The sequence below is a fragment of the Eretmochelys imbricata genome, chromosome 1 (assembly GCF_965152235.1).
Source record: "Eretmochelys imbricata isolate rEreImb1 chromosome 1, rEreImb1.hap1, whole genome shotgun sequence".
Lineage (NCBI taxonomy): Eukaryota > Metazoa > Chordata > Testudines > Cheloniidae > Eretmochelys > Eretmochelys imbricata.
Window position 1 is genome coordinate 40955893 of NC_135572.1, and position 24786 is coordinate 40980678.

At 37.3% G+C, this 24786-nt stretch overlaps 1 protein-coding gene across 2 annotated transcripts in view; it reads right to left on the reverse strand.

Annotated features, from left to right (window-relative positions):
- PSPC1 (paraspeckle component 1) overlaps positions 1 to 24786 on the reverse strand; it is a 51709-nt gene that overhangs the window by 21793 nt on the left and 5130 nt on the right. For both annotated transcript variants that reach the window (XM_077809128.1, XM_077809120.1), the window contains exons 3-6: positions 24111 to 24206; positions 22884 to 23080; positions 17015 to 17099; positions 15614 to 15722 (exon numbers count right to left, since the gene is read on the reverse strand). In XM_077809128.1, the coding sequence (XP_077665254.1) occupies positions 15614 to 15722; positions 17015 to 17099; positions 22884 to 23080; positions 24111 to 24206 (487 nt within the window). The remainder of the gene's footprint in view (positions 1 to 15613; positions 15723 to 17014; positions 17100 to 22883; positions 23081 to 24110; positions 24207 to 24786) is intronic.

The window sequence follows — 24786 nt, forward strand, 5'->3', positions numbered from 1 at the left end:
TTTTTCGTCTTAAACAACTAAGTCTTTCAGGCCTTCTTTATATATCAAAACTAAGAGGGCATAAGCTCAATTCTTTTTTTAAAAAAAGTGTTTGCAAGTCACTTTAAAAAACACATTTTTTTAAAAGCAAATGAGAATCAAACAGTTCCTACATTTTTATTCTTAGTTCCCAGGAGCTGTAAAGCACAGCTTAAGAACTGAGGAAGCAGCAGGCATGAAAAAAATCTAGCTTCATGTTCCTCACTACCATTTCAATTACTCCAAAAATGTAAACTTACAAAGAAAAAAACTAATTCAATAATAATCCATCTTACCATATTTGTTGCTATTTAAACACAGGATAAACATCATACCAATTTGTGACCAGAGTTTCATACACACTTATTGCTTACAATGTACTAGTGACAAAAATCAACTATTTTGAGAAATAAAATAGTGCTTACCTGTAAAAATAGTTATTTAAAAGCAATATCCACTTTATCCAAGCTCATGGTGTGTCCTGATGTTCAAATGTCCAGGAATGGATATTAAAGGATTTTATGCAATAACTTATCCTCCAGTCATTTATTTTATATTTGATTTAACTAACAGTAGTAGTTTGACATCACAGTAGTTGAATCTCAAGGAAAACTGGAGGATGTGTTGCAATATGGAGAATAGATTACCTTCAGAGAACCTCAGTTACAAACTTTTCAATTAATTCCATACTCCACAAATCCCCACCTGCGGAGGCTGCAGAGATGAAGAGCTGTCTTACCCAGTAAGAGAGAAAGCTGGATTAACTGTACCACCTGTACATGTAGAAATACAGCAAAAAAATCTTAACTTTAAAGTTACGAAATTTTAAAACAATGCAATGTTTAATACATTATATACATTAACAATGCATATGACAGAGGAGCTAATTAAATCTTTGGACCCAGATAGAGGGGGCTTTATATACTTGAAAAGAACTGTCTATATTCTGAAGATTAAATTTAAGATATGAGATGCCATGACAAGATAGAAAAATCGAATTAAAAGTATACCCAATTGGTTCCAGGGAGAACCCCCAAAAAATTAAAAAAAAAAATCACTTCTCACAGTTGAAGTGCAACAGACACACAAAATGAAATTCTGGTACTATTTTTTGATGAAATGCGAAATATAACCCCACTGCCTTATCTTTACAAAATTTTGAAAGAGAGGAAGAGGAGCAGAGCCAATTTCAAAGCCTGGCAAACACAATATTTCTTTTCAGCAGAAAGCTTAACTATTTTTCCAGTTTAAATGTTTTTCTTACAATGGAACATGTACTGTTTCACAGTATATACTGGCAATTAGTTATATATTTCTAATATGTTTTATCATACAATCAACTTGGGTAGTGCCAAACATTTTGGACATGCATCACCACAACCAAATTATTTATTGTATACCACAATATAGGCAAAAGCCAAATTTTCAAACAGAGGTGGAAACATAGCAACTCTCATAATCACACTGAAGTTCTTATAAGGATACTTTCAGCATAAATCTTTATATACTGAACTGATAACTTGCATATAAATAAGGCCCTACCAAATTCACAGCCATGTAAAGTGCATCACGGACCTTGAAATCTGGTCTTTTGTGTGCTTTTATCCTATACAGATTTCCCAGGGGGAGACCAGCATATCTCAAATTGGGGATCCTGCCCAAAAGGGAGTTGGGGGAGGCAGGGGGGGTGTCTCGCAAGGCTATTTTAGGGGGGTTGCAGTACTGCCACCATTATTTGTGCACTGCCTTCAGAGCTCAGTGGCTGGAGAGTGGCAACTGTTGTCCAGCCGCCCAGCTCTGAAAGAAGCGCCCCGCCAGCAGCAGTGCAGAAGTAAGGGTGGCAATACCATACTGTGCCACTCTTACTTCTGCGATGCTGCCTTCAAAGTTGGGTGGCCGGAGAGTGGCAGCCGCTGACTGAGGGCCCAGCTCTGCAGGTAGCAGCAGAGAAGTAAGGGTGGCAATACCATACCATGCCATCCTTACTTCTATGATGCTGCTGGCAGCAGCTCTGCCTTCACAGCTGGGCACCCGGCCAGCAGCCGCCGCTCTCCAGTTGCCCAGCTCTGAAGGCAGCACCGCTGTGACCAACAGCACAGAAGTAAGGGTAGCAGTACCGCAACCCCACCCCTACAATAACCATGCAACCCCTCCACAACTCCTTTTTGGGTCAGGACCCCAACAATTAGAGCACTATGAAATTTCAGATTTAAATAGCTGAAATAATTACATTTACTATTTTTAAAATCCTATGACCATGAACTTGACCAAAATGGACCGTGAATTTGGTAGGGACCTACATATAAAATAATGTTGCAGACTGAAAGGATGTGTCCCTGGTTGGGGAAGTAAAAATATTTTACTTGCAAATTATATTTCTCTGACAGGTTTTAGGTCAGTCCATACATACATCACCTTTAACTACACCACACACTGTAAAGCGGAAAGAAGCACCAATGACATGACAAGTTTTATTGGCACAAAGCCAGGCACCATCCCATCTCTCCCTAAATTTCCAACAACCACTGCCATACAGATTAGAAGATTGTTATTAACTATTCAAACTGAGAGAGAAGGGTGTATAACACAAGTCTCAGCAAACAAGGAAGCAAATTATATGAATGAAACTAATATAGAAAAGTGTTTTAATTTATTCACGAGACAAAAATGCAATACATCAAACTGAGCCGACTATATGGTAAGCAAAACCTATACTAAAATAGAGGTGAGTACTAAAAAAAAAAAAAAGTAAGTTGATAATTTGGACTAATCCAAATGAAGTGAAATACTGTTTAAAATTTAAAAATGACATCCTCACTGATTCAGACCAGTCTATACAATCTTGCTTAAGCGTAAAAACAGCACTTTTCATCCCAACATCTGAGGTAGCTTTACAAAGGAGAGGTATTGAGATCTCTGCCCTGACTGCTGATGCTTGCAGGCCTGTTTTTACAAATTGCAGGTATGTACTGGAGCCAAACTTAGTTAGGGATTCCCTGTTAGGAATTACTGTTAGATGTTTAAGAATATTGTACTGTGTGTGTTTGTGATGTATATATGGGGGGTGGGGGAGGAGGAGGAAGGGAGCAGCTGCTCAAAATTCTTGAGTGAGTTCAGCCAAACCCAGAGGAAGACAGCCATTATGGAGGAGAGGTGAAGTTCTTTGCCCTGAGGGCTAATGGTGATAGACCTACTTTTACTAGCTGCAGTAAGAAAATAACTACAAGGAGAAGGATTCCAGCCTATTCAAAGAACTGGGCACCTGTCACTTGTTCAGAGCAGGATGGTGCAGTGACATAAGTGCCCAAACAGCAGATCACAGTTTTAAATGCATAGGATTTGTGTCCCGTGTACCATTTGGTACTGAAGAAATCTTCCCTCTCCCCGTCACCCTCCTCCCAATTACATATACAACACAAACACACACAATACAGTATGTTTGATACTGTTTTTGTTTGCACGGTATTTACTGTATTGCTATAACAACATCATGTTTAAATGTATAAGGAGTCTTAATTAACCCGCACACTGTCTTCCCATAATTTTTAGTCTGAGCAGTTTTACTACATTGTTGTGCTCTTATTTCAAACCGGAGCAACTCAGGATATGGACATCCACTACTGTCCAAATCTGCACATTTATCTTCTCTGTTACGATTTACAGGTGGGCGTGCCACTGTCAAAATAGACTGAACCCACTCACTATTCCTGCAGTAAAATGGAATTATAGGGGTACTTGTAAAATCAAACTTTAGTGGATTACACCTAGCATTACGCAAATGTACAGAAAAACATGATCTCTGTCATAAAGAATTTACAATTAACCTAATTAAAGATATAAGTGTAATACATAAGCAAGGGCAAGATGTCAGGACGCACGTAGTGGTGTCAATAAAGTGAGGGTAGGATTCTAATCCCTGTCATATGCTGAATTGAGGACCAAAATGCAGCTCTGTAGGTCTCATCCATGAAGGGCTCCTCTTTCTGGACTGGTCTTTGTTAGAGAATTTTATTTGTTTTAACTTGGAGCACTCAAGTCAGATTACAATTTTGACCAGATTACAATATCCTGATCTATTTTGATCACCATGATGTATTCAGCAACATGTTATCTAATCCGAGTGCTCCCAACTGTGTTCCAGCATAAAATTCTATAATGTATGCCCTTTTATCTTACAAGACAGCTGTTGATCTCACTGAGTGACCCTTAACATTGCAGTGGGCACCTTCTAAAAACAAGCTTCTTTAAATTGCAGACTTCAACCCATTTGGTTGACAGCCTTTGGAAGCTTTAAAACTATTTCTGGATTCATCGAGCCAGTCAGCCATTCATCTGAATACTTATGAAAAAGAACTAGTACACAAACTTACTATTTTCTTAATAATCATGTAAAAGGCTGCTAAAAGAAAAGAGCAACTCACTACTCTAGGGAAAACAATGGCAACTAGAACTAAATTTAAAGTGTGCCAACAGGCTCAAAGGGAAACATACACAGAGCTGCAAGAACTAATTTCAGTATTTCTTATGGGAGGTCTGAGATTAAAATTATCAGACAATAAGAGCATTAGCCTCTACTGAATAACCGGTGACAGCATAAAGCTTAGGTTTGTAAAGCACAGAACTGAAGCTTGAGTAATTCTCAATGTTAATCAAAACAGTTACAAAAAAGATAGAGGATTTTTACTTAAAAGGACAACACACAACTTGACATCAAGAGACACTCACAAAATCAACATATAATGCAAATCCTGGTTCTCCTAAAATTAAGTAATTTAACCCCATTGTTACTGAATAGTTACTTTCATACATCAAGCCTTAGCATCTGTAAGTCCAAGAGAAGGTCTATGTCCCAGAAAAAAAAGATGTGAAGCTGTGGGAGAGACTGCACCTGTATCTAAACAGGTAACCCAGATCTGCAAACCAGGTTTCCTTGTATTCACTGAGAATGTTAACAGTTCCATCGATGGGTGCCAAAACTGAATTCCAGAGATGCGAATATTGACAAGAAAAGATACCATTCCCCTGGATATACTTATCCTACCTGCTAGATGGTAGATTATCCCTCACTCTAGATAATAGGTTCTTAGAACAATTACAAACTTTCGTAACCACAGAAACAGGAGACTGGATTGTTAATCAAGCCAAGAATTCTCAATCTCAAGAGAATCTGCACAGATATGATTTCTATGGCTCAGACAGATGGACAAATCGGGCTAAAACTTAAAAGTTTCTCTCTTCTCAGCTTGTGTGTGTATATATCTATATATATATATGGGGTCCTCAAAGCAAACTGATCCTCACTAATTGGGGGAGGGGGGAAGAAAAGGGCTGGGCGAATAACTAATTTTGGTCCCATTTAAAAAAAACAGATTTACACTTTCTAGTGACAGACCACCTGATCCTCTTCAAAAAGCTCCTGATCCTCTCTCTGTATAAAAAAAAAGCACCTGATCCTCTTCAAAAAGCTGCCCTAATTTGCTGATGAAGTTCTGGAAGCAGTGTTATCAGAGAGTGTTCTCAGAGAGAAAAGATTTGCTGGAGCAGTATACTCTTGCAGGAGTCCAATGTTGGGAATCAGACTTTTCTGGTGGTCACTTACGGAGAGCTTCATAACTGGCAATGTAAATTTAGTGTCCAGGACTTGAGCATTAACAGTAAGTGCTGGAATGAAACTACATCATTTGATTTCATCTGCCTCACAGAAAAGGAGGGGGCTTCACCGTTATCAGATACAAAATGGATGAAGCAGGACATCATAAGTAAATAAAATCATGTGATAATATAAAATGAGCATGCAAACCACAATTAACTCAAAATATTTGTGTCAGCTGTATTTAAGGTCTCTGTTGGCGTGCTAGTGCTGTCTAGGGCTCTAAACAAGATGTTTATCAACTCACCTTGAGTGCATTTGCATACACAAGAAATACATTTACAGGAACTTTTCTTCAGTTTCTTGATTTGTCAACCATATTGAAAGAACTAAACCAAGAAAACTAGATATAAAAGTATAGAAAAAGGAACTGGTGAGAGACTAGCCTCTGTGCCTTCTGCAACACTCAACAAAACTGTGAGTCTGAATAGTTGCATGGATTCACACTAGTAATTTCTGCTTATTTTACTGTGATCCTGCCCACTGCATGATGCAGACAAAAGCTTAGTATGTATGAACTGACAACTCTTCTAAATTCTATTTTATAAAGTCACCTGTTTGTATGTTCTTATGAAAAAACTGAAATTTAATGTACATTTTGTTCAAAAATATTCTGTACAAACACTGAAAATATGACTGCAACATTAAACTAAAAAGAACTAACCAAGATTAAAACCATATACTGAATACCTCCAAATAACCTGGGTAAGACTATTTTTGCACATATCAAAGGAAAATCAAAACCTTTTTACTCAATACTATGTTCTAAAGAATCAAAACATTCCTACTCACCCTGTATGAAGTGCAAGTTACAACTAAAATTCAAGTTTTTCTTTAAATGAGTACATCTGAACCAAAGTCGGTGGTTACTATATTATTGCAAAATGACACGTGTTTAGAAGCCCAATATAAGACTAGAAATCAGTTCCCCACCTGCATAAAATACTATCTGAGCAAGGGAAAAAATTCTGCTTGATTTGTTTTTGAAAGTTTTCCTACCACAAAGCAGGATGCTGGAATTCTCTTACTGACCTATTCCTGACGTTCCCGAACTGTGTATATAACCTTGTTTGAAGTGGTACACTGGAACAGGGTGGTCTGTCCCCCTTTAAGGGGAAATGAGGCCCAAGGCCAGCCAAACCCTGTTCCATTACATAGCCCCTCTCAGGAAAAAGATATTCAGGAGAGCAGCAAACTAACTGAGGCATGGGAGCCAGGTGTTAGATAGCTACCTCTTTAATACCATAAAATCCAGCTATTAGGTGACTTCCAAGAAGATTAAGGAGAGGGTGGACATCTTGGAAAGCAGAATGGCAGGGGAGCACTGAGTCAGGAGATACACTCCTTGACAGTGGAACCAGAATCAGAAGGGAAGCTGGTAGGCTGGGGAAGCCTGCCTGAATCAACACCCAAACCCATGGCATGGCCAAACTATGACCTGTGAGCAGCATGTGGCTCTCTTACAGTTAAAGTGCGGCTCCCAGAGCCCCCCACATACCTCCTCCCCATTCTCCAACTACAAGATTGGGCAGGGTGGAGCTAGGGGCTTCTGCCCTGCAGCTGAGTGGTGGAACTAGGGTCTTTTGCTCTGCAGTGGGGTGGTGGGACTAAGGGCTTCAGCCCTGCAAGTGGTGTCTAAGGGCTTTAGCCCAGCGGGGAGGAACGGACAATGGGGAAAAAGCTCTGCACCCTGGCAGGCACCGCCCAGTGGGACAGGCTGTGCACATCTTGCAGCTCTCCAACTTCTGAATATTACTGTATGTGACTCAGAGGGTTAATAAGTTTGGCCACTCCTGCCAGAGAGGACAACTGTGGGGGCCTGAGACGAAGAGGACAAAGTGCGTCAATTCAAGGACCAAGGGAGGTTCCGTGGAAACGGCTGTAACCTAGATACTGGTGGGCTGGGGAAGCCTGCTTGAATCCTAGCATAATCCAGTGAAGATGGGCTATGGAATCCCTTAACCAAGAGGAAGGAACTGTGAGTCCAGGGACCAGGGCAAGAGGAAATCTGTGGGAAAGTTTCCACGGAAGCCTAGGGCTGCAGTGGAATTGGCAGAAATCTCTGGTTCAAAGAACTGGATGGGAACCAGGAACAAGGATGATAGGAGCTGAAGCTGCCTGATTCCCAAGTAAAGCATTCCCCACTATCACCTCTGCGCTCCTCCCTTCTTAGCCTTCCTTGCACTCCCCACATACCCACCATCAGAGCCTTCCCTGCACTCCAAACAAAATAACTACACTCAGTCTAACCTCTGACTTCAAAAAATTCTCCCACTGTGCATCAGGACAAAAATTAAAGCTTCTGAAGTTGTTTCACAAAAACAAACTTCAGAAGAGAGAGAAATCCCAAAATAGCCTGGTGTTAAAGGCACGCACCTAAACTAGGCAGAGCAGGGAACTGAACCAGTGTCTCCCACATCCAAGGAGAGTGCCCTGACCACCAAGCTATTCAGGGATGGGTAAGAGTCTGGTTTGCACCAGTACTTCCATCTTGAACTCGAGAAATCTTTTTCCAACTGAAGTTTTGTCAAAGCAGGTGGGTGCCTGAAAAATTTCAATTTCAATGAACTGGCATTTCCCGACAAAAAGTGTTTTGTCAAATAATTCCTGACCAACTGTCGTCTAACTCTCCCACCCAAACTCCCCCGCAGCTAATCCCCCTTCTCTTCTAATTTTTTCCCAGACAGATCTCCACCAGACAAATTCAAAAATTTATTTTAGTACAAGTTTGTGAATATTCAAGTAAACCTATTAAGGCCAAAAATAAACGTGCACAAAAGAAATAAAATTGAATGTGGTACTTCAAATATCTTTAAAAAAAATAAAAATAACGAGATATGTCAACCAGTAAAGTTTTGGAACCATTGATCTTAGCAGGTGTTGGAAACCTGTAAGGAATTTCAGGCTAATTATTGACTCCATCTTGAATATATGGAATGTGGGAATAAACCTTTGGCAGAGGGGACTACAGTCTACAACAGACAGGTCCTGGTGGTAGGAACTTCAGGAGCACCCAGTTCTAAGGAGAAGGCTCAGACTAGAGTTCATAGTGTTATTTTGGAATTACATTTTTGTTAATAAAAACACACTCTCTCTATGAACATGCAGCTTTCCCGTGTAGCTGGGTGGTGACTACCTGCTTTACACCCCTCCCACTGCAGAAACAATGAGAAAAGGACAGAAACAGGTTAAGAATTTTAGACAGTACCCTCCCATACTAATACTCAAAAAATGTTTACTTTCATTAATACAGCAGCTACCTGCAAAACTGGAAGACCGCTTTCATATAGCTTTGCTAAACAAAATATATATATGAAAAATACATAAACACAAATAGACATTTTGCTGTAAAAAGTGGGATCTACGCTATGCATGCAGTGTTCTTCCCTACTGTAAGAAAATACCATAATTGCACCATTTATAGCTTTTAATTATTTTGCAATCTGAAAACGGAGAAGTTTTGTTTCTGAAAATAAAACTGATGTATTCTTAATATTTGTTTAATGGCTGTTGCAGAATTGTGTCCATTACCATCTACAGGCTGCAGTATATATTTCAGTGGGAGTTTTGTGCATGGAGGAAGCGTAAGGGCAAAAAAAAGTAAATGCTTTCCCTATAGCGTGCATCACCACCATCTTTTTGAAAGGAAACTTTTTAATCATATTGCCAAACCAATTTAACACAGTTACAAAGAAATGCTGAAACATGCCACACATTTAAACATTTGCCCTATCCCCAACATACAGGACTACATTCCAGGAAATAAACTTGATCCACCACTGAATAAAAAACCAGAGCAGGGAAGTGTCACAGTCATGACTTTTGTTCATTTAGTTTTGTCAGTTTCATTTAGTCAAATCTGTCTTTTCAGAACGCAGTTTTACATTAAAAAGACCTATAAAAGCTATTAAGGTGTCAAACAAACAATTTATCATTACATGCATCAGTATGTATACTGGATTACAATGAGGAGAACATTTCTAAGTGAAACACTTCAATAACATTTTTATAAAGCAGTTTGTTTAATTTACAGCAGTTTATGCTGAGGAACAGAGAGTACTATTCATGGACTACTTGGATGAGTCAGGATCTGAAAAGCACACTCTAAGTTGACCAAATTATTATAGAAGCTAATTGGCATTTATTGATAGCAGACGGCTTGCTGTCACACACTGGTTTGAACAGACATTCAGTTGACCTTGTTTACTTAAAGTATTTATGTGGCACAAGAGACAATTTCTTCAAAAGGCAAAAAAGGGTTAAAAGAAGAAAAGAATATTAGTTTTACCACAAGTGCCCAACCCTGCATTCAAAATTTACAAAGTTAGCACGGCCTTTAGATATACAAGAAAATTGGAATGATTGAAGTACAGTTCTATTCACTAATGTCTTTTCTTTTCTTTTTTTTTTTTTTACATAAGGGCCAGCGTGTGTAACTGACCAATCCTGTTTTTCCTGTTTAGGGGCCCTCAACTGACCCTCTCCTTTTCTATCTCATCACAAGTAGAATTCATGCTTATTACTAGTGTTTATTTGTACATCAGCATGAGACAGGGCCAGCCAGAACAGGAGCACCTTCAAGAGAGAAAAGAAACGAGGAAACAAGTTTTTTCCCTATACTCAATTTTGGAATGGAGTTGGAAGGAAAAAATCCTTAAAAAAACACTTGCCACCATTTGTTTGTGGGGGAGGGGGAGAAGAGACGAGGATGGCACTATAAGTTCTTTTTCTCTGTTCTGCTCCCAGCTCTTTTAGGGCTTCTGCGTTTTGAACCTACTAGAGACACTTCTATTCATGCAACCTCGGCTGTGGCTCCTTAATCTGAAGCCTATGGAACATAGGTAGAAGCCCCACTGTTCAGGTAAGAAAACAAATGGGAAGTCAACTAAACATCTACAATTAACAATTTTTTAAAAGACCAAGGGGCAAAATTCTTAGAAGAGTAAGTGACTTAGGAGCCTAAATCCCATTAACTTTCTATGACATTCAGTTAAACGCCTGTGTCACTTTTGAAAACAGAACTTGGGGTAAAATTTTCAAAAACACCAAAGTCTATACCATGATTTCCTCTTTTAATGATCAGTACATAGATCTTAAGTGCGATGGCACTGTTCAATCCTTGCAACTAGTGTTTTATCAGGTTACAATACTCCATTTGATCTTATTATATATACTTTTTCTTATGTCGCTGCTGAAGAACCATCTCTAAGAACACAATTCCTGCATATTCTGCCTATTTTTGGTAGACCTGCCCAGAAGGCTCAATATTTTTGTTAGTACTGGTTCAGAATGATCATCTCCACGTCTCCCACCCAAAGAGTAAAGTGAATTAAAAGAACAGATTCTAAGCACTGAAACGAACATTTGGGGAAATGGTTTTGATACATATGCACACAACGTTCACTTTAGCATCCAATTGAGAGGTTTTTAAACATTATGCAATTTGAATAGCTTTACTAAGCATTGTGCAGGAGGTCAGACTAGATGATCATAATGGTCCCTTCTGACCTTAAAGCCTATGATTCTATGATAAAAAGTATAATTTTTGAAGTTATTTGTGCTCAAGGGTAAGAAATATCACACTAAAAAGCAAATATTTATGTGGCTAATAAATAAAATGTTATCCGCTGTAGACAAGTTCCCCTTCTAGCAAGGAACAGTATTTATGCAAAGTGCAAGTTATCTGAAGAGATTAAGCAGGAAAAAGGTAACAATTTCCAAACTAAATTAGAACAAAACTCAACGACTGAAAATTGTATAGAATTTATATAGTGATCTTTGAGCTATAAAGGCAGACTTCTGTGAGCACCAACCTTTAGACATTAAGAAACCAGAACCCTAAACAGTATAAAAAATGGGATTTAAGGGTAACTCTCGCTGCATTACATGTAACACTAATTACTGAAGTAAATCCTTAGACAACCCTTGCAAAAGGTCGTCCATTAAGCCAGAGAGCAAGCAGATTCCTAATTTTGTAAATTCAATATTACTTCTTTGAGGAAGCAGACCAAATCAGCCTTTCAAAGACTTAAAACAGCTTAAATCAGAAAATGTTGTTTGGCTTATATTTTTGTCAGTTAAAAATAAAACTGAGAAACACTGACTAATAACTGAATCAAATGCAATTCGCAGAGCATATTAAAAAATAGCAATCAAACTCTTTTCAAAAGAAGTGCTCTTTTCAAAATTAATCAAACATATTGAAAATCAAAGTTTAAGAGTGAAAAAATAATTAGAGATATGGAAAGTAACCTAGTGAATGAAGATAGCCTAATATAAGATCCTTGCATGAAGGGTTCCAATTCTGGTAATTATTACACTTACCATTTAGGTCCTTCTTTAAAACTGAACAGTGAAAAGGATAGGATATAAGTGAAGGAAGCTTATATTTTCAAAGCTTTTAAGAAACAAAAACAAGTATTAGAAACAATTACTAATTTCTTTCCATATACAAAAATGATATTAGAGTGTATGATCTTCTAAGGATTAAAGAAACATGCCATAATTACAGTTTGCTGGCAAAGATTGGATACAGTGAAAACCATCCATGAATATATTCATATTATAGAAATTACTGTTTCATCCACAACAATCAAAGTTTGAGGCTTTGAATACAGAAGTAAACATTCTCAATATTGATAAAATGGCAGTATAATGCAAAGACAAATTAGCAGATCAAATCTTCTTACAATCAACAAGTCTGAGTTAGAAACTGATCACTTAAAGGGAATATGATCATAGAAAAAAACCCTATTCATTAATCTGATGGCAGAAATTCAGATTCACCCCTTCACGATATCCTGAAATTAGCTGTTCATCTTTCCAGTTTATTCCAAAACCAGATGTTTTTAATAAAGAAGCTCTTGTCCACATTTTAAAATTACTGTTATTTATAGTTATCTACAGATGTGCTGTAATGTACATATATGAAATTGGTTTCATCTGCTATATTCAAAAGTAAAAGTTGTGTAAGTATAATATGGATTCCTTCCACTAGAAACCACTGTTAGAGAAAAAGTTCCATAATCATGTAAATTACTGTATTTTAATTTTTGCACAGCTTTAAAAATGCTTTTGGAACGAAAGCCACCTTATCACTACAATACTAGAATCTCTAAACGTGACCTGAAAACCATGAGATAGTTAAATAGTAGTATTTGGAATCTGCCACTTCAAGTTCACATGACATATCCCAATTTAAAATAAATTTACGTGCAACCATTTTTGTGTAACTCATACCAGTTGTAGTAGCTTCATACTGTATGACTATTACAAAATATACATACAATTTCCTGCAGCAGCACTGTTTCAGGTGATCACAAATTACTCAGAGTGGCACTCAAAGGAACAGTTACCCAAGTTTCTTCAAAAAGAACTTACAGTAAGTACACCACCGCTTTGCTCCCCCAAAAAGGCATCCTGACCACTTCAATGTGTGAAACAGCATAAATTAAAATACTTTCCACTTAAGTCATCCCTTTCTCTTCTCATGCTACATTCTGGTATATGTTCAGGACATCAGTTTTAACAGAGGGTCAAATTTCAGTGAAATGACAGGATCTGAGGTTCATATTCATACAGCCTTAAAGATAATGATAGGTAAAACACATGCTGTATGTAACAGATTATATGCTATGGGTCCTTTAGACACTAATGTGAACTAGAGTCAAATTTGGCATTACAAGTACAGTCTCAAGATCCGTTTAAATATTATCCGTTTAAATAAATATCCGATTAAAATATTTAATCCCTTTATTTAAATATAATTTTGTAAGTTTTATAATACATAAATCCTATATAACCCTACGTTAAAAACTACACACGAAGGGGCAATAGCAATATTTTAACCTTCAGACTTCTGAAACCTCCTTTTCTTCTATCACTTCCCTCACCCAAAAGAAAAAACATGCACAATTCATACACATTTTCTTTTTCACAATGCAAGCATGTATAGAAATGAAGGAAAAAATCTGAAATATTTTTTGCAACAAGCTTTTTAGAGATGTGTAATCAAATATAGATCTGACCAAAACCTCTAATAGCACTTGGCAGAAAACTATAACCTATGCCTTTTTTAGCTCCATTCCTAACACCACCACCCCCTAAAAAAGGGGGGGGGGGGTGAAAAAAGGGGGTTCTGCTTGGAATAGCAAACATGGTTTTGTATAGTTTTGCTAAAGAACTTCCTGGGATGTCTCAGAACATGCATGTTGGGTTCTCTTCAAGCTTAATAGTTAGTGTGATGGTGCTGAATATTTAACAATGATATTCTTTCTCCAAAATATGAAATCATTGAGGAACATGGTAAAAACAACCCAAAAGCTAAGGCCTTGTCTATACATAAATTGTACTGCTTTAAATATATTGGATATTTAAAGTGGCACAAGTCCCATAAAGCAGACGCAGATATATCGGCATAAAGATGGCTTATACATGCATATCTTATACCCCTTCCCAAAGACGATAGCTATAACTTAACATTACAACTGTGTCCACAAGAGGTGTTGTACTGATTTAAGTATTTCTGTAGAAAAGTCACCCCTCCCCCAACTGAAAGATCAGTATAATAATTGTCCATAGACCAGGCCTAAGAGTCTAAAATTCTCCCTCTCTCATGATGTCATCATTTCACTAGAGCTCCAGACATCAGTATCTTCCAAATGTGATGGAGCATAAAAACTCCACACTGGGCCAAAAGGGGTTAAAAGACAGGACTGGGCCCAGGTTTCCACGCCCCTCCAGAGCATGCTCCAACTAGAGAAAGGATTGAAAAGGAAACAACCAAGCTCAGGAGGGAGGTAGACAGACAGACCTACCCTGAAGGCTCCTGACAAAGGAGCTGGAGAAGACTCCCAGAGGAAATAAGACTGTGTGCAGAGCCCTGCTGGGGCTGATAGTTTGGTTGCCTTTTCTTTTCACTTTATATTGGACTTGGGGCGGTGGGGGGAAGCAGACAGTAACTTGGAGGGCGCTTTTGTGGGTCACATGGTGTTGACCCTCCTAGGGCCCCTAGGATGGAGCCTGGTTGAGTGGGCAGGCCCAGGCCCCACACCATTGCCTCTACTACAGGAGAAATCCAAGCCATCTGCCCACCTCACAGCACCTCTAATTAAAAGAGGGCCTGAACTGTAAGACCTACCCACTGGGTGGTGACACTAGCGCTCTAACAACTAGGCCACCTAACCCCGTTCATGAAAAGGAATATATGCCCATTTTTTTCTTTGCAGGTGATATTTAGGCTTAATTTTAAAAAGATTCTCCTTTTTTCACCCACATTGATAGAATCAAGATGGGCTGTATGTTAGGATTTGTCTTCAGACAACCTTGTACCAATTTAGTTAAACTATGCAAGCCACTGTGTAAATACTCTTATTTCTGTTTAAAAGTGTCTTATTTTCCCTAACAGACTTAATCTAAACCAAAATATACCACTCAAACTAAAATAAGTGTTTACACAGGGGTTTGCACCACTTTAACTCAAGTGATATAAAATTCATGGCTTTAATAAAACCAGTGCAACTCTCCATGTAGACATGGCCTTAGCTATTATCTGCATTTCCATTCAGAAGCGAAACACTGTTGTCTGACCTTGGAAATAAAGTGGTAGTGTGTTTAGATTGCGGGATTATACAGGAGATAATACTTCCTGAATGTACAAAATATATGAATATCTAAAAACCTTCGCTTAGTTAAAATTTTGAATAACTGACCTGGAGGAATAAGAGCACTGTCAATACGAACCCTAGGCAAAATCATGGGGGATAAAATGAGACCATACTATTGATCACTGTGGTCTCTTTGCTACAGAAATAAGAGCATACACATGAAAGTAGTACAAGTAGCCAGGAGAGGAAATAATTTCAATATGATCATTCTTGAAAATACAGAAAAAAAACTAAAGGTTCTTCTGCACTTCAGGTTTTAATCAAATAGAATTCTACTTACATTGTCCAAGAAATTTGGTTTAAATCCTCCTTCCTGCTGTCGTCTCAGTTCTTCCTGTTCTCTCTGGCGTAGCATCTCTTCTTCACGACGTCGATGTTCTTCTTCATGTCTAAAATTATTCATAAACTTGTGTAAATTATGTTCATGACCTCTTCATACATGAGTTTCAATAGACTTTCAGGGCTAAAGTGAATGAATTTCAAGTTAATTAAAAACACAACTTCTTATAGCTTAAATCATTATATAGCATCATAACATTTTACTACTAGTCCTCCACTCCACCTTTTGGGCTTTGACATTTCACTGAAGTATTTTGGCACACACCTGATATATACCTAACAGCATTATAGGTGTGTGCTCTGCTTGCCATGGTTATGATAGTTTAAGCCTGGGTAACTGAAAACATGATGGTACTGTCAACAGTGAAAACTGAGCAAAAAATGGGTTTGGGGGGGGGGGGGAGATGGGGAGCTCAGTTTTTACCAAGTTCAGATTTATAAATACAGAACAGTCTCTGCTGAAAGAATTTCAATTATTTCCAATAGCGATTTAGAATCCTAAAGGATTTTTTTTAACAACATTAAAAACTACAATTTATCAATAACTCCTGCAATTTGTTTTTTGCATTCTGGTACATATTTCACTACAGTAAATTACTTTGAAATGCAAAAATAAGCAATAGGAGCATCAGAAAACAGTACTTCCAAAAGGCATTGGTAAACTCAATTCAAGTAACTAAGCCCCTTCTCCAATTTTATTTAATCTTAGCACATTAATAAAATATCATCCACGTTTGTAAAAACAGATCTTAAAAAAGAATGTTTACTATAGTATTCAGAGACAGATGTCAGAGCACAGAGATGCATATGAGAAAGTTATAACTCGGTAATTATTGCAGAAAAATCTATCAAACTAAAGACTGCATCATTTTGTATTATCATTTTAATCTAACTGAAGAACAGTGCCCCAAAATGAGTCAAATTCAACTTCATATCTGACTACAAATGCACCTCTTATATAATCTTAAAAGAAATTGGCACAAGGAATGTAGAAAACAAATTAATATAATCCTACGCTATTTAGTCTGAGCGCAGCTGACCATAAGAAATAATAAAACCCACAGAATTATTCAACATACTACTTTCTAATTGGTGTAAGCCCTCTGTTTCATATTCTGTTTATTTTTAAGTATATCTGGATTGAAATGTCATATTTATATTCTTCTGCACCTGCAGAGAAGCATTATTCTAGCATTCTTTTTAAAACACTGCTTGAACTAGATTTCATAATCAGTCCCTATAAACTAAAATACCTACCTTCATTCACTTAGACCTAAAATATCAGTTATATATTTAGAATGTCTAGCACATGGCTGGATCAATACCAAATAAAACAAAATACCTCAATTGTATTTGCTTGCGTTTCTGTAACTCTTGATTTCTAAGTTCTTCCAAACGTCTCAGTTCTTCCTGGCGCCTCATGAGATCTGCAAAAAGTTAAATATTATACAAGGCCCTCAATTATTCTTTTGACTTCAGTGGTTGCAAGTGTTCCAGTGTCAGTAGTGGAATGCGCATTGCAAAATGTTCACTACCCAGGGTGGATAAAAATCAATGATTTTAAAAAAGAATAAAAATCAGATATTTTTTAATTTAAATTAGATAGATTTTTTTCCCTCAAAAAGCATTTTATCTAAAGATAGTTTTAATTAAGATACGTTATAGCTCAAAGATATTCTCATCATGGAACAGGGATTATAAATTCTAATTTTATAGTAGGAGACAACATATTCACGTAATGTTTAAGCTAAATTTTGTAAATGAGTTCCAGTAGTTCATGGATTAGGAACCCAATCTTATGGGGTTCCAAGGGCTTCTGTATAGATTAGTTAAGTTAATCTTTCTATCTATCCAATGGGACTCAGTGCTCAGTTAGAAGATATCAACAGAGATGCTTAGTTTTGCAGTTCTCAAACTGTGGATTTGTATCTCCAGAGCTAACATGCTTGTTAGAGCAAAAATGTTTGTTTATACATACACACACACACACACACACAGGTGAGAAATAACAGACCTCAACCCTATTGTCCCTCTGCAAATTTGTGTACACAGAGTCAATCCCTCCCCTCTCTCTAAAACTGCAAAGTTTCATAAAGTTCAATAATAGAAAATTGTTGGGGTGGAATAGATCTGGACAAGGAGAAGAAGTCTGAAGATAAATGTGAGAAGGGAGGGACAGGCAGCAGAAATGAAAGCGAAACTGTTTGAGCAGCAAATTTCAGAAGCCTTGAGGTCTTTCTGAGTGTAGCCTTCATTGATTTGAGATCTATCATACCATTCTCTCACTAGAAGGGAAAACCTATAATGGCAACAGGCTGTAAAAGAATACGAGAATAAAAACCATTCAAGAAATATATGTTTGCTGATGATGTTTTAAAGAAAGTCACACCAGTGAATTGGTAGAAGTCACATAAGCACTTGGATTCAGAGACTGTTGAAGTGATAATCTCACTTTTAACAGCAGTAGCTTCTTCTGCCAGTATAGAAAGAATATTTTCTTCCTTTGGACTAATTCATTCCAAATTGGGAAACTGTTTGGGACCTGAAAAAGTAGGAAAACTTGTTTTTCTTTTCCAGATTATGAACAAACAGGAAAATGAAGGTGAAGACGACTGAGTTAGCTGCAGAAGCCAATATTTTAAGTCTCTCATGTTGACCCAGCTGATTGTCGATTTAATATTTCATTTAACTGTTTTAGTTAAAACAATTTTAACAAAAACAAACTTGATTTTTAAAAACTTGAATATTTAACTAAATTCAAAAATTCATATGCTTGTTTTGATTAAATTGAGTCTTCCTGACTACTGATTTAAATCAATTTGATTTAAATCAAAACCACCCTGTCACCACCATTACGAAGTGATTTTATTTTTAAATTAGAAAATTACCATTCTATTACTTAGTCTGAATGTGATTAAGGAACGAGCTACTAACTCATATCAAAATGGTCAATGCATTTAACTAATGTAATTTACCCTTAGGGCCAAGAGCACATAGGATACTGGACTAAATGAACCATTTTTCAGAGTAGCAGCCGTGTTAGTCTGTATCCATAAAAAGAAAAGGAGTACTTGTGGCACCTTAGAGACTATTTATTATGCTCTAAGATATTTGTTAGTTTCTACGGTGCCACATGTACTCCTTTTCTTTTTAAATGGACCATGGGTCTTATCTAATACAGCAATTCCTGTCTCCAGCAGTAGCCAGCATTAGATGTTTCAAAGGAATGTACAAGAACCTCCAAAACAGGAAGAAACAAGTAAAGTAATTGCCCCTCAATGAAGAGCTCATCTTAATTCCGAACAGAGAATAATTTAAAACCTGGTTTGATCTCCCTTACAGTACTCTTTTAGTTCATCATCATCATCTTTCCCATTAACTACAACAACTCTGGATTCTCTTGTTCATACAAGCATCCAGACCTTATCTAATACAAAGAAGTTCTTGGACTCAACAACATCCTGTAGCAATGAGTTCCATGGTCTGATTACACACAGTGTGAAAAATCATTCCCTTTTATCGGTTTTGAATTTGCAACTTTCAATTTCACTGAACGTCCCCCTTGCCTTCTTCTTGTGCTATGAGAGAATGTAAGCTCTCGATCTACCTTATCTACACCATTCATTAATTTATATACTTTCAACATATTTCCTCTAAACAATCCGCCTTTTCAATCCCTCTTCATGTGAGTTTTTCCATGCCCCTAATCATTCTCAATTCACTTCTCAGAACTCATTTTAATTCTGCAACATTAATTTGAGATGAGGTGACCAGTACTTCATGCAATATTTCAAATGAGGCCTCACCATGAATTTATATAATGAGATATTTTTCTCATATTTCCTATTCCTTTTCTTATGTATCTGTTTGCTTTTTGACTACAGCTGTACACTAAGCAGAGGTCTTCACTGAGCTGCCAACGTGATGCCCAGATCCTTTTCCCGAGACAATACAGTTAATTTAGAACACTGTAAAGTGTATGAGTAGTTAAAATTTTCCTTCCAACGTGCATTACTTTGCACTTACCAACTTTGAATTTCTTCTGCCATCTCATTGCCTATTTACCTAACTTGGTTAAAGCCCTATGATGTTCCTTGAAGTCTTCTCTGGACATGAATAACCTAAATAACTTGCAATCTGCACAATGTTACCTCACTGCTCACACACTTCCCAGACTGTTAATATATTTAATATCAGACTTAACACAGCTCCTTCAAACTCTTGGACTTTTACCATTTGAGAACTGTTGCCTAAGCATGGAAGGTGGAAGCTGAAACCACAACTCAGGTAGCTTGTTAGAACTCTCAAATGTACTTGATCAACTTTTTAAAAAACATCCTCATCAAGCATATCAGTAATCCAAAATTGAGCTAGAACTTGTAAGACTGAGGTTCAAGTGGATATTCTTACTCCAGTCTGAAAATGAAGGTCCCGTAAACTGGAAAGTGGTGCTCACATCAGACCTACGACATCTGAAGACAAAGCTGCCAAAACCCATTTTGGGCTTGGCTCAGTCTCAGCTGATCTTCCAAACCAGCAGATCAGACAGAATGTGTAGAAGAATTCCCAATTCCAGTTCAAGAAAGGACTCCACAAAAAAAAACACTGGGGCTTGTTTGACCCAGAAGCAGAACAAGAGACAACGGATGTTAGCCTTAGTAGTAAGGTGTGACAATCAGGGTCCATCCACCCCACTGGAAGAACGGTGGATCTGAACCCCAAAGAATAAGCAATCAAATTAAGAGCATCAAGTAAGGTCTTTTATGAAAGCTAGTGACATGCTGGTCATGAATAGTGTGTAATTTATGTACAGGTGTTTGTACAACGAGTTACAGGTGTGCGTTAGGAACATATTTCCTAAGATATTTTATCTTAACACATCATACAAGAACTGGACGATCTTGAAAACTGGAGTAACAGAAATGGGATGAAATGGGATTTAATCGTGCAAGGTCATGCACTTAGAGACTAACAACAAGAAATTTTTTTGCTATTAACTGGGAACGTATCAACTGGAAACGACGAGGAGAAAGACCTGAGTGTATTGGTTGATCACAGGATAACTATGAGCTGCCAACGTGGCTATGAAAAAGAATAATGTAATCCTAGGATGCATTAGGCAGGATATTTGCAGTAGAGATAGGGAAGTGTTACTACCATTATACAAGGCACTGCTGACACCTCATCTGGAATACTGTGTGCAGTTCTGGTCTCCAGATGATGAATTCAAAATTGGAACAGGTACAGAAAAGGACTACTAGAATCAGAGGAATGATTTTCATCTCATAATGTAGGCTTTCCAAAGAGGTTGGCTTCTTTAACCTAACCAAATGAAGGCTATGGGAAATATGACTGCTCTCTATAAATACATCAAAAGTATAAATACCAGGGAGTGGGAGGAGTTATTTAAGTTAAGCGCCAAAGCTGACAAAAGAACAAATGGATATAAACTGGCCATCAACACATTCAGGCTTGAAATTAGACGAAGGTTTCTAACCATCAGAGTGAAGTTCTGAAACAGCCTTCCAAGACAAGCAGTGGGGGGCAAAAAACCTAACTGGCTTAAAGACAGAGCTTCATAAGTTTATGGAGGGGATGGTATGACGAGACTGCCTACAATGATATACAGCCGATCTGCGACTTCTAGTAGCAAATATCCCTAATGACCAGTCATGGGACGCTAAACGGAGAGGGCTCTGAGTTATTACAGAATTCTTTCTGGGAGTCTGACTGTTGGATCTTGCCAAAATGCTCAGGATCCAACTGACTTGCCATATTTGAGGTTAGGAAGGGATTTTCCCCCAGGTCAGACTGGCAGAGACCCCGGTTTGTTGTTTTTTTTCCCCCTACTCTGTCACATGGGGCACGGGTCACTTGCAAGTTTAAACTAGTGCAAAGGGTGCATTCTCAGTAACGTAAATCATGATTTGTGGACTTCAGTAACTCAGACAGAGGTTATGAGTCTTATTACAGGAGTGGGAGGCAGAGATTCTGTGGCATGCAACGTACAGGAGATCAGAATAGATGATCATGGTGGTCCTTTCTGGCCTTAAAGTCAATGAGATATGTTGTTGAGAGAGTTGATAAACCAGCCTGCCTTAGACAAAGGAATGTGGATTTGCCTGACTGGGTCAAGCTTTGTAAGCCAGGGGACAATGAAGGTTTCAGAGCATGTAGGTGTTTCAAACCTTAAGCCTAGGCAACTAATATGTCCCCTCTGTCACAATTGTGTGTCTTTTCTTCATGTTTAGTTTTAACAAGTGATCATTCCATGACCGTATAATTTCCCTTCTCTTGGAGGTTCAAATCCCTTAAGTGTTGATACAGACTTTCAGCCTAAACAGTAACAGGTAAACAGAATAAAACTGCATGATGCTTAGTGTAGTGGTCTTTTGGATAAGAACTTGAAAATCCAGCTATTATCTCCCCAATGTGGATCAGAAGATCCCACAAAACTTTTTGTAGGGCTTACCCAGATACACTTGGCCAGTTTCCCCTACTTCCACTGTTGTGCATTGTGCCAGTGGTCTGCCACTATCCAACAGGTTTCAGTGCTGTACGTGTCTGGTTTGTTAAAAGCTTTTGGATCCTTTGTAATGAAACATGCTATTGTGTTATTTACTCAGAAGTCTGACAGTCCTTCCAACTGTGCAGAAAAAAAAAACTAAAAATCAAGAAGGTGAGGATGGAATACTCCTTGAATCACCAGGTTCCTAAGTTGGGCATCAAAGCAAAAGGCTTTCAGCTATTAAAACTATAAAATTATCTCCCTCAACACTCATATGTATAAGAAATGGAAAATAATAGAGCAGCACCAGTCACACAATTTCTCTATACACAGTGTGCAAAATCTAATTTATTTCAGCCCAGGATCACAATCAACATTAAACTAAAAAACCCTTCCTACTGAATTTGTGAAGCTACCCAGCCTCTCCACACAATGTATTTAGATGTAAGTGGAGTTAGTTTTACATCTGATTATATTGTACTCTGAAAATAAAAGATGAGTAGACTTGATTTTGGTTCAAATGAAAAACTGTTTCCCACCTCTAAGTATTTTCTGAAAAAGCCAAGAAATATTTAGTCTAACAAAATCTCATTTACATGTGTCACACACAACCGAGATTCATCACTCAATATGTTATGCAAAGGAACCTTTTTTGAGAAACAGGTTTTTTTTTTTTATAGTTGGCGGAGTATCTGATTTTTACCTTGCCTCATCAGCATTAACTGATGTTCATGTCTAGCTGCTTCCATTTCCGCTTCTAGTTTCTCTTTGGCTTCTCTAATGTTCCTGTCAACCTGTTCTCGCTGCTGCTTTTCCATCTCATCAAGAGCCTTCCATCGGGAAGCATACTCAAATTCAAATGTTCCAGGTTGAGCAAAACGTGGAGGCTGCTCTCTTTCCCTAATAAAAATGCACACAGTTAAAATGTACGGAAATTTATTTATAAAGTAGCTGCAGTAGCAAAATATATTCCTAATCAAACATTCTGATTTAATTTCTAACTTTAAATCAAGTTGCCAATTTCTGTAATTTAAATTAGCAGCTCAGAAAAATTCATTTTTCAGAACTCAGTCCCAAAACTTTATGGCAGGACTCTGCAGTAAGATTACTCTGCATGACCAGAGAAATAGTCCAGATCAAACCCCATGTAAATTTATTCGTTTTTAAGGAAGACTTGTTTTGCATTATATTGAAAATTTCTGATGCTTTAGCAGAAGACTATGCAACTAAACTAATAATTATCAGGCTGCTAAGAAAGTGGCTTATAAACATGATTTTTTTTAACACCAATGTTTGAAAAAGTGTCATGGCTTGCTGTATTAACATATTACTCAAAGCCTTCAAAAACTAAAGCCCATCAAAATTTTAGTTCACAATATCCTTTTCAAATGCTTGTTCTATTGTAATAATTCATTAAAGAGCAATGAACCAAAATATTTATCTCATACATTATTTTAAAAAATCATTCTATTTTTGCTTGTCATCTGAGTAAGCATTTTGGCTCCAGCAATCAGGATTTCTTGGGGAGAGTCTCAAATTTCAACACTAAAATTAAAAGAACTTTGGTTTCTCCTGACACTCAAGACTTACACAGTTTACTTTATTGCAGCCATCACTGCGGTATTTGAAGCCCTGATCCTGCAGGAACACTGATGTACAGAGTCAATGAGACTGCTCAGAGTAAAAATAAACATGTGCACAAATCTTTTCAGGATCAGGGACTGAGTGCCTATTATCTGAGTTTGCACTTCATAATCAGGAAAGCCTAACAATTGTATATATATTTAAAAACAAAAAAAATCTGCTTATTAGACAAACAGCACTCTCTTTCCCATCCTCACTCTACACATGAAGGTACAATTTAATAAACTTCTGTTCATCAAGCTAACCTAATAATGTTTAAGGAAATCTGAATCTAAATCCAACTTACTTATGATACTGTTGTGTTTTTTGCATTAATTTCTCTGGTAGCCCATCTTCATCATCAAATTGTTCCATAGGTTCTACAACAACAGGTCGAGGTGTTCTGAAAGAAATATTAAAGGTTTTCTGTGTTAATATTTTAATTCATTAAACAAACCAAGGAAATCCACATTGAAACAAGTTACATTTTGTAATATTGTTGGGAAACATTCTAAAAAATGACTTCTTAGGATCTGTTAGGTACAACTCCTTCACATTTAATGAAATTTTAAAAAAGCACGGTCTTAGTGAATAAATTTGTCTTACACATAAGCCAACTTTATCTAGAAAACACTACTGCCCTTCTGATGGAAAAATAAACTGAGCAATTTAAAGAATGAAAAAAAAAAATTAAAAATATCTGTTTACAGGCGACTAAACTCTTTAGTGCAGGAATCATGTTTTTATTATGCATTTGTACAAATGTAGAAAAATGGGTCTGGGTCCATGAGAGGGGCTCCTAGAAGCTATCACAATACAAACAAACAGCAGCTTTGTTCAGATATACAAGAAATACAGAGATGCTTTTGAAAGTTACCTGCACAATTAAAAATAGAATTGATAAGTGGACATCAGAGTTCCCACTACAATTAAAAAATAATTTCAGCATAACTGACTTTTTAAATGTCCTGTTCTGTAAAGTG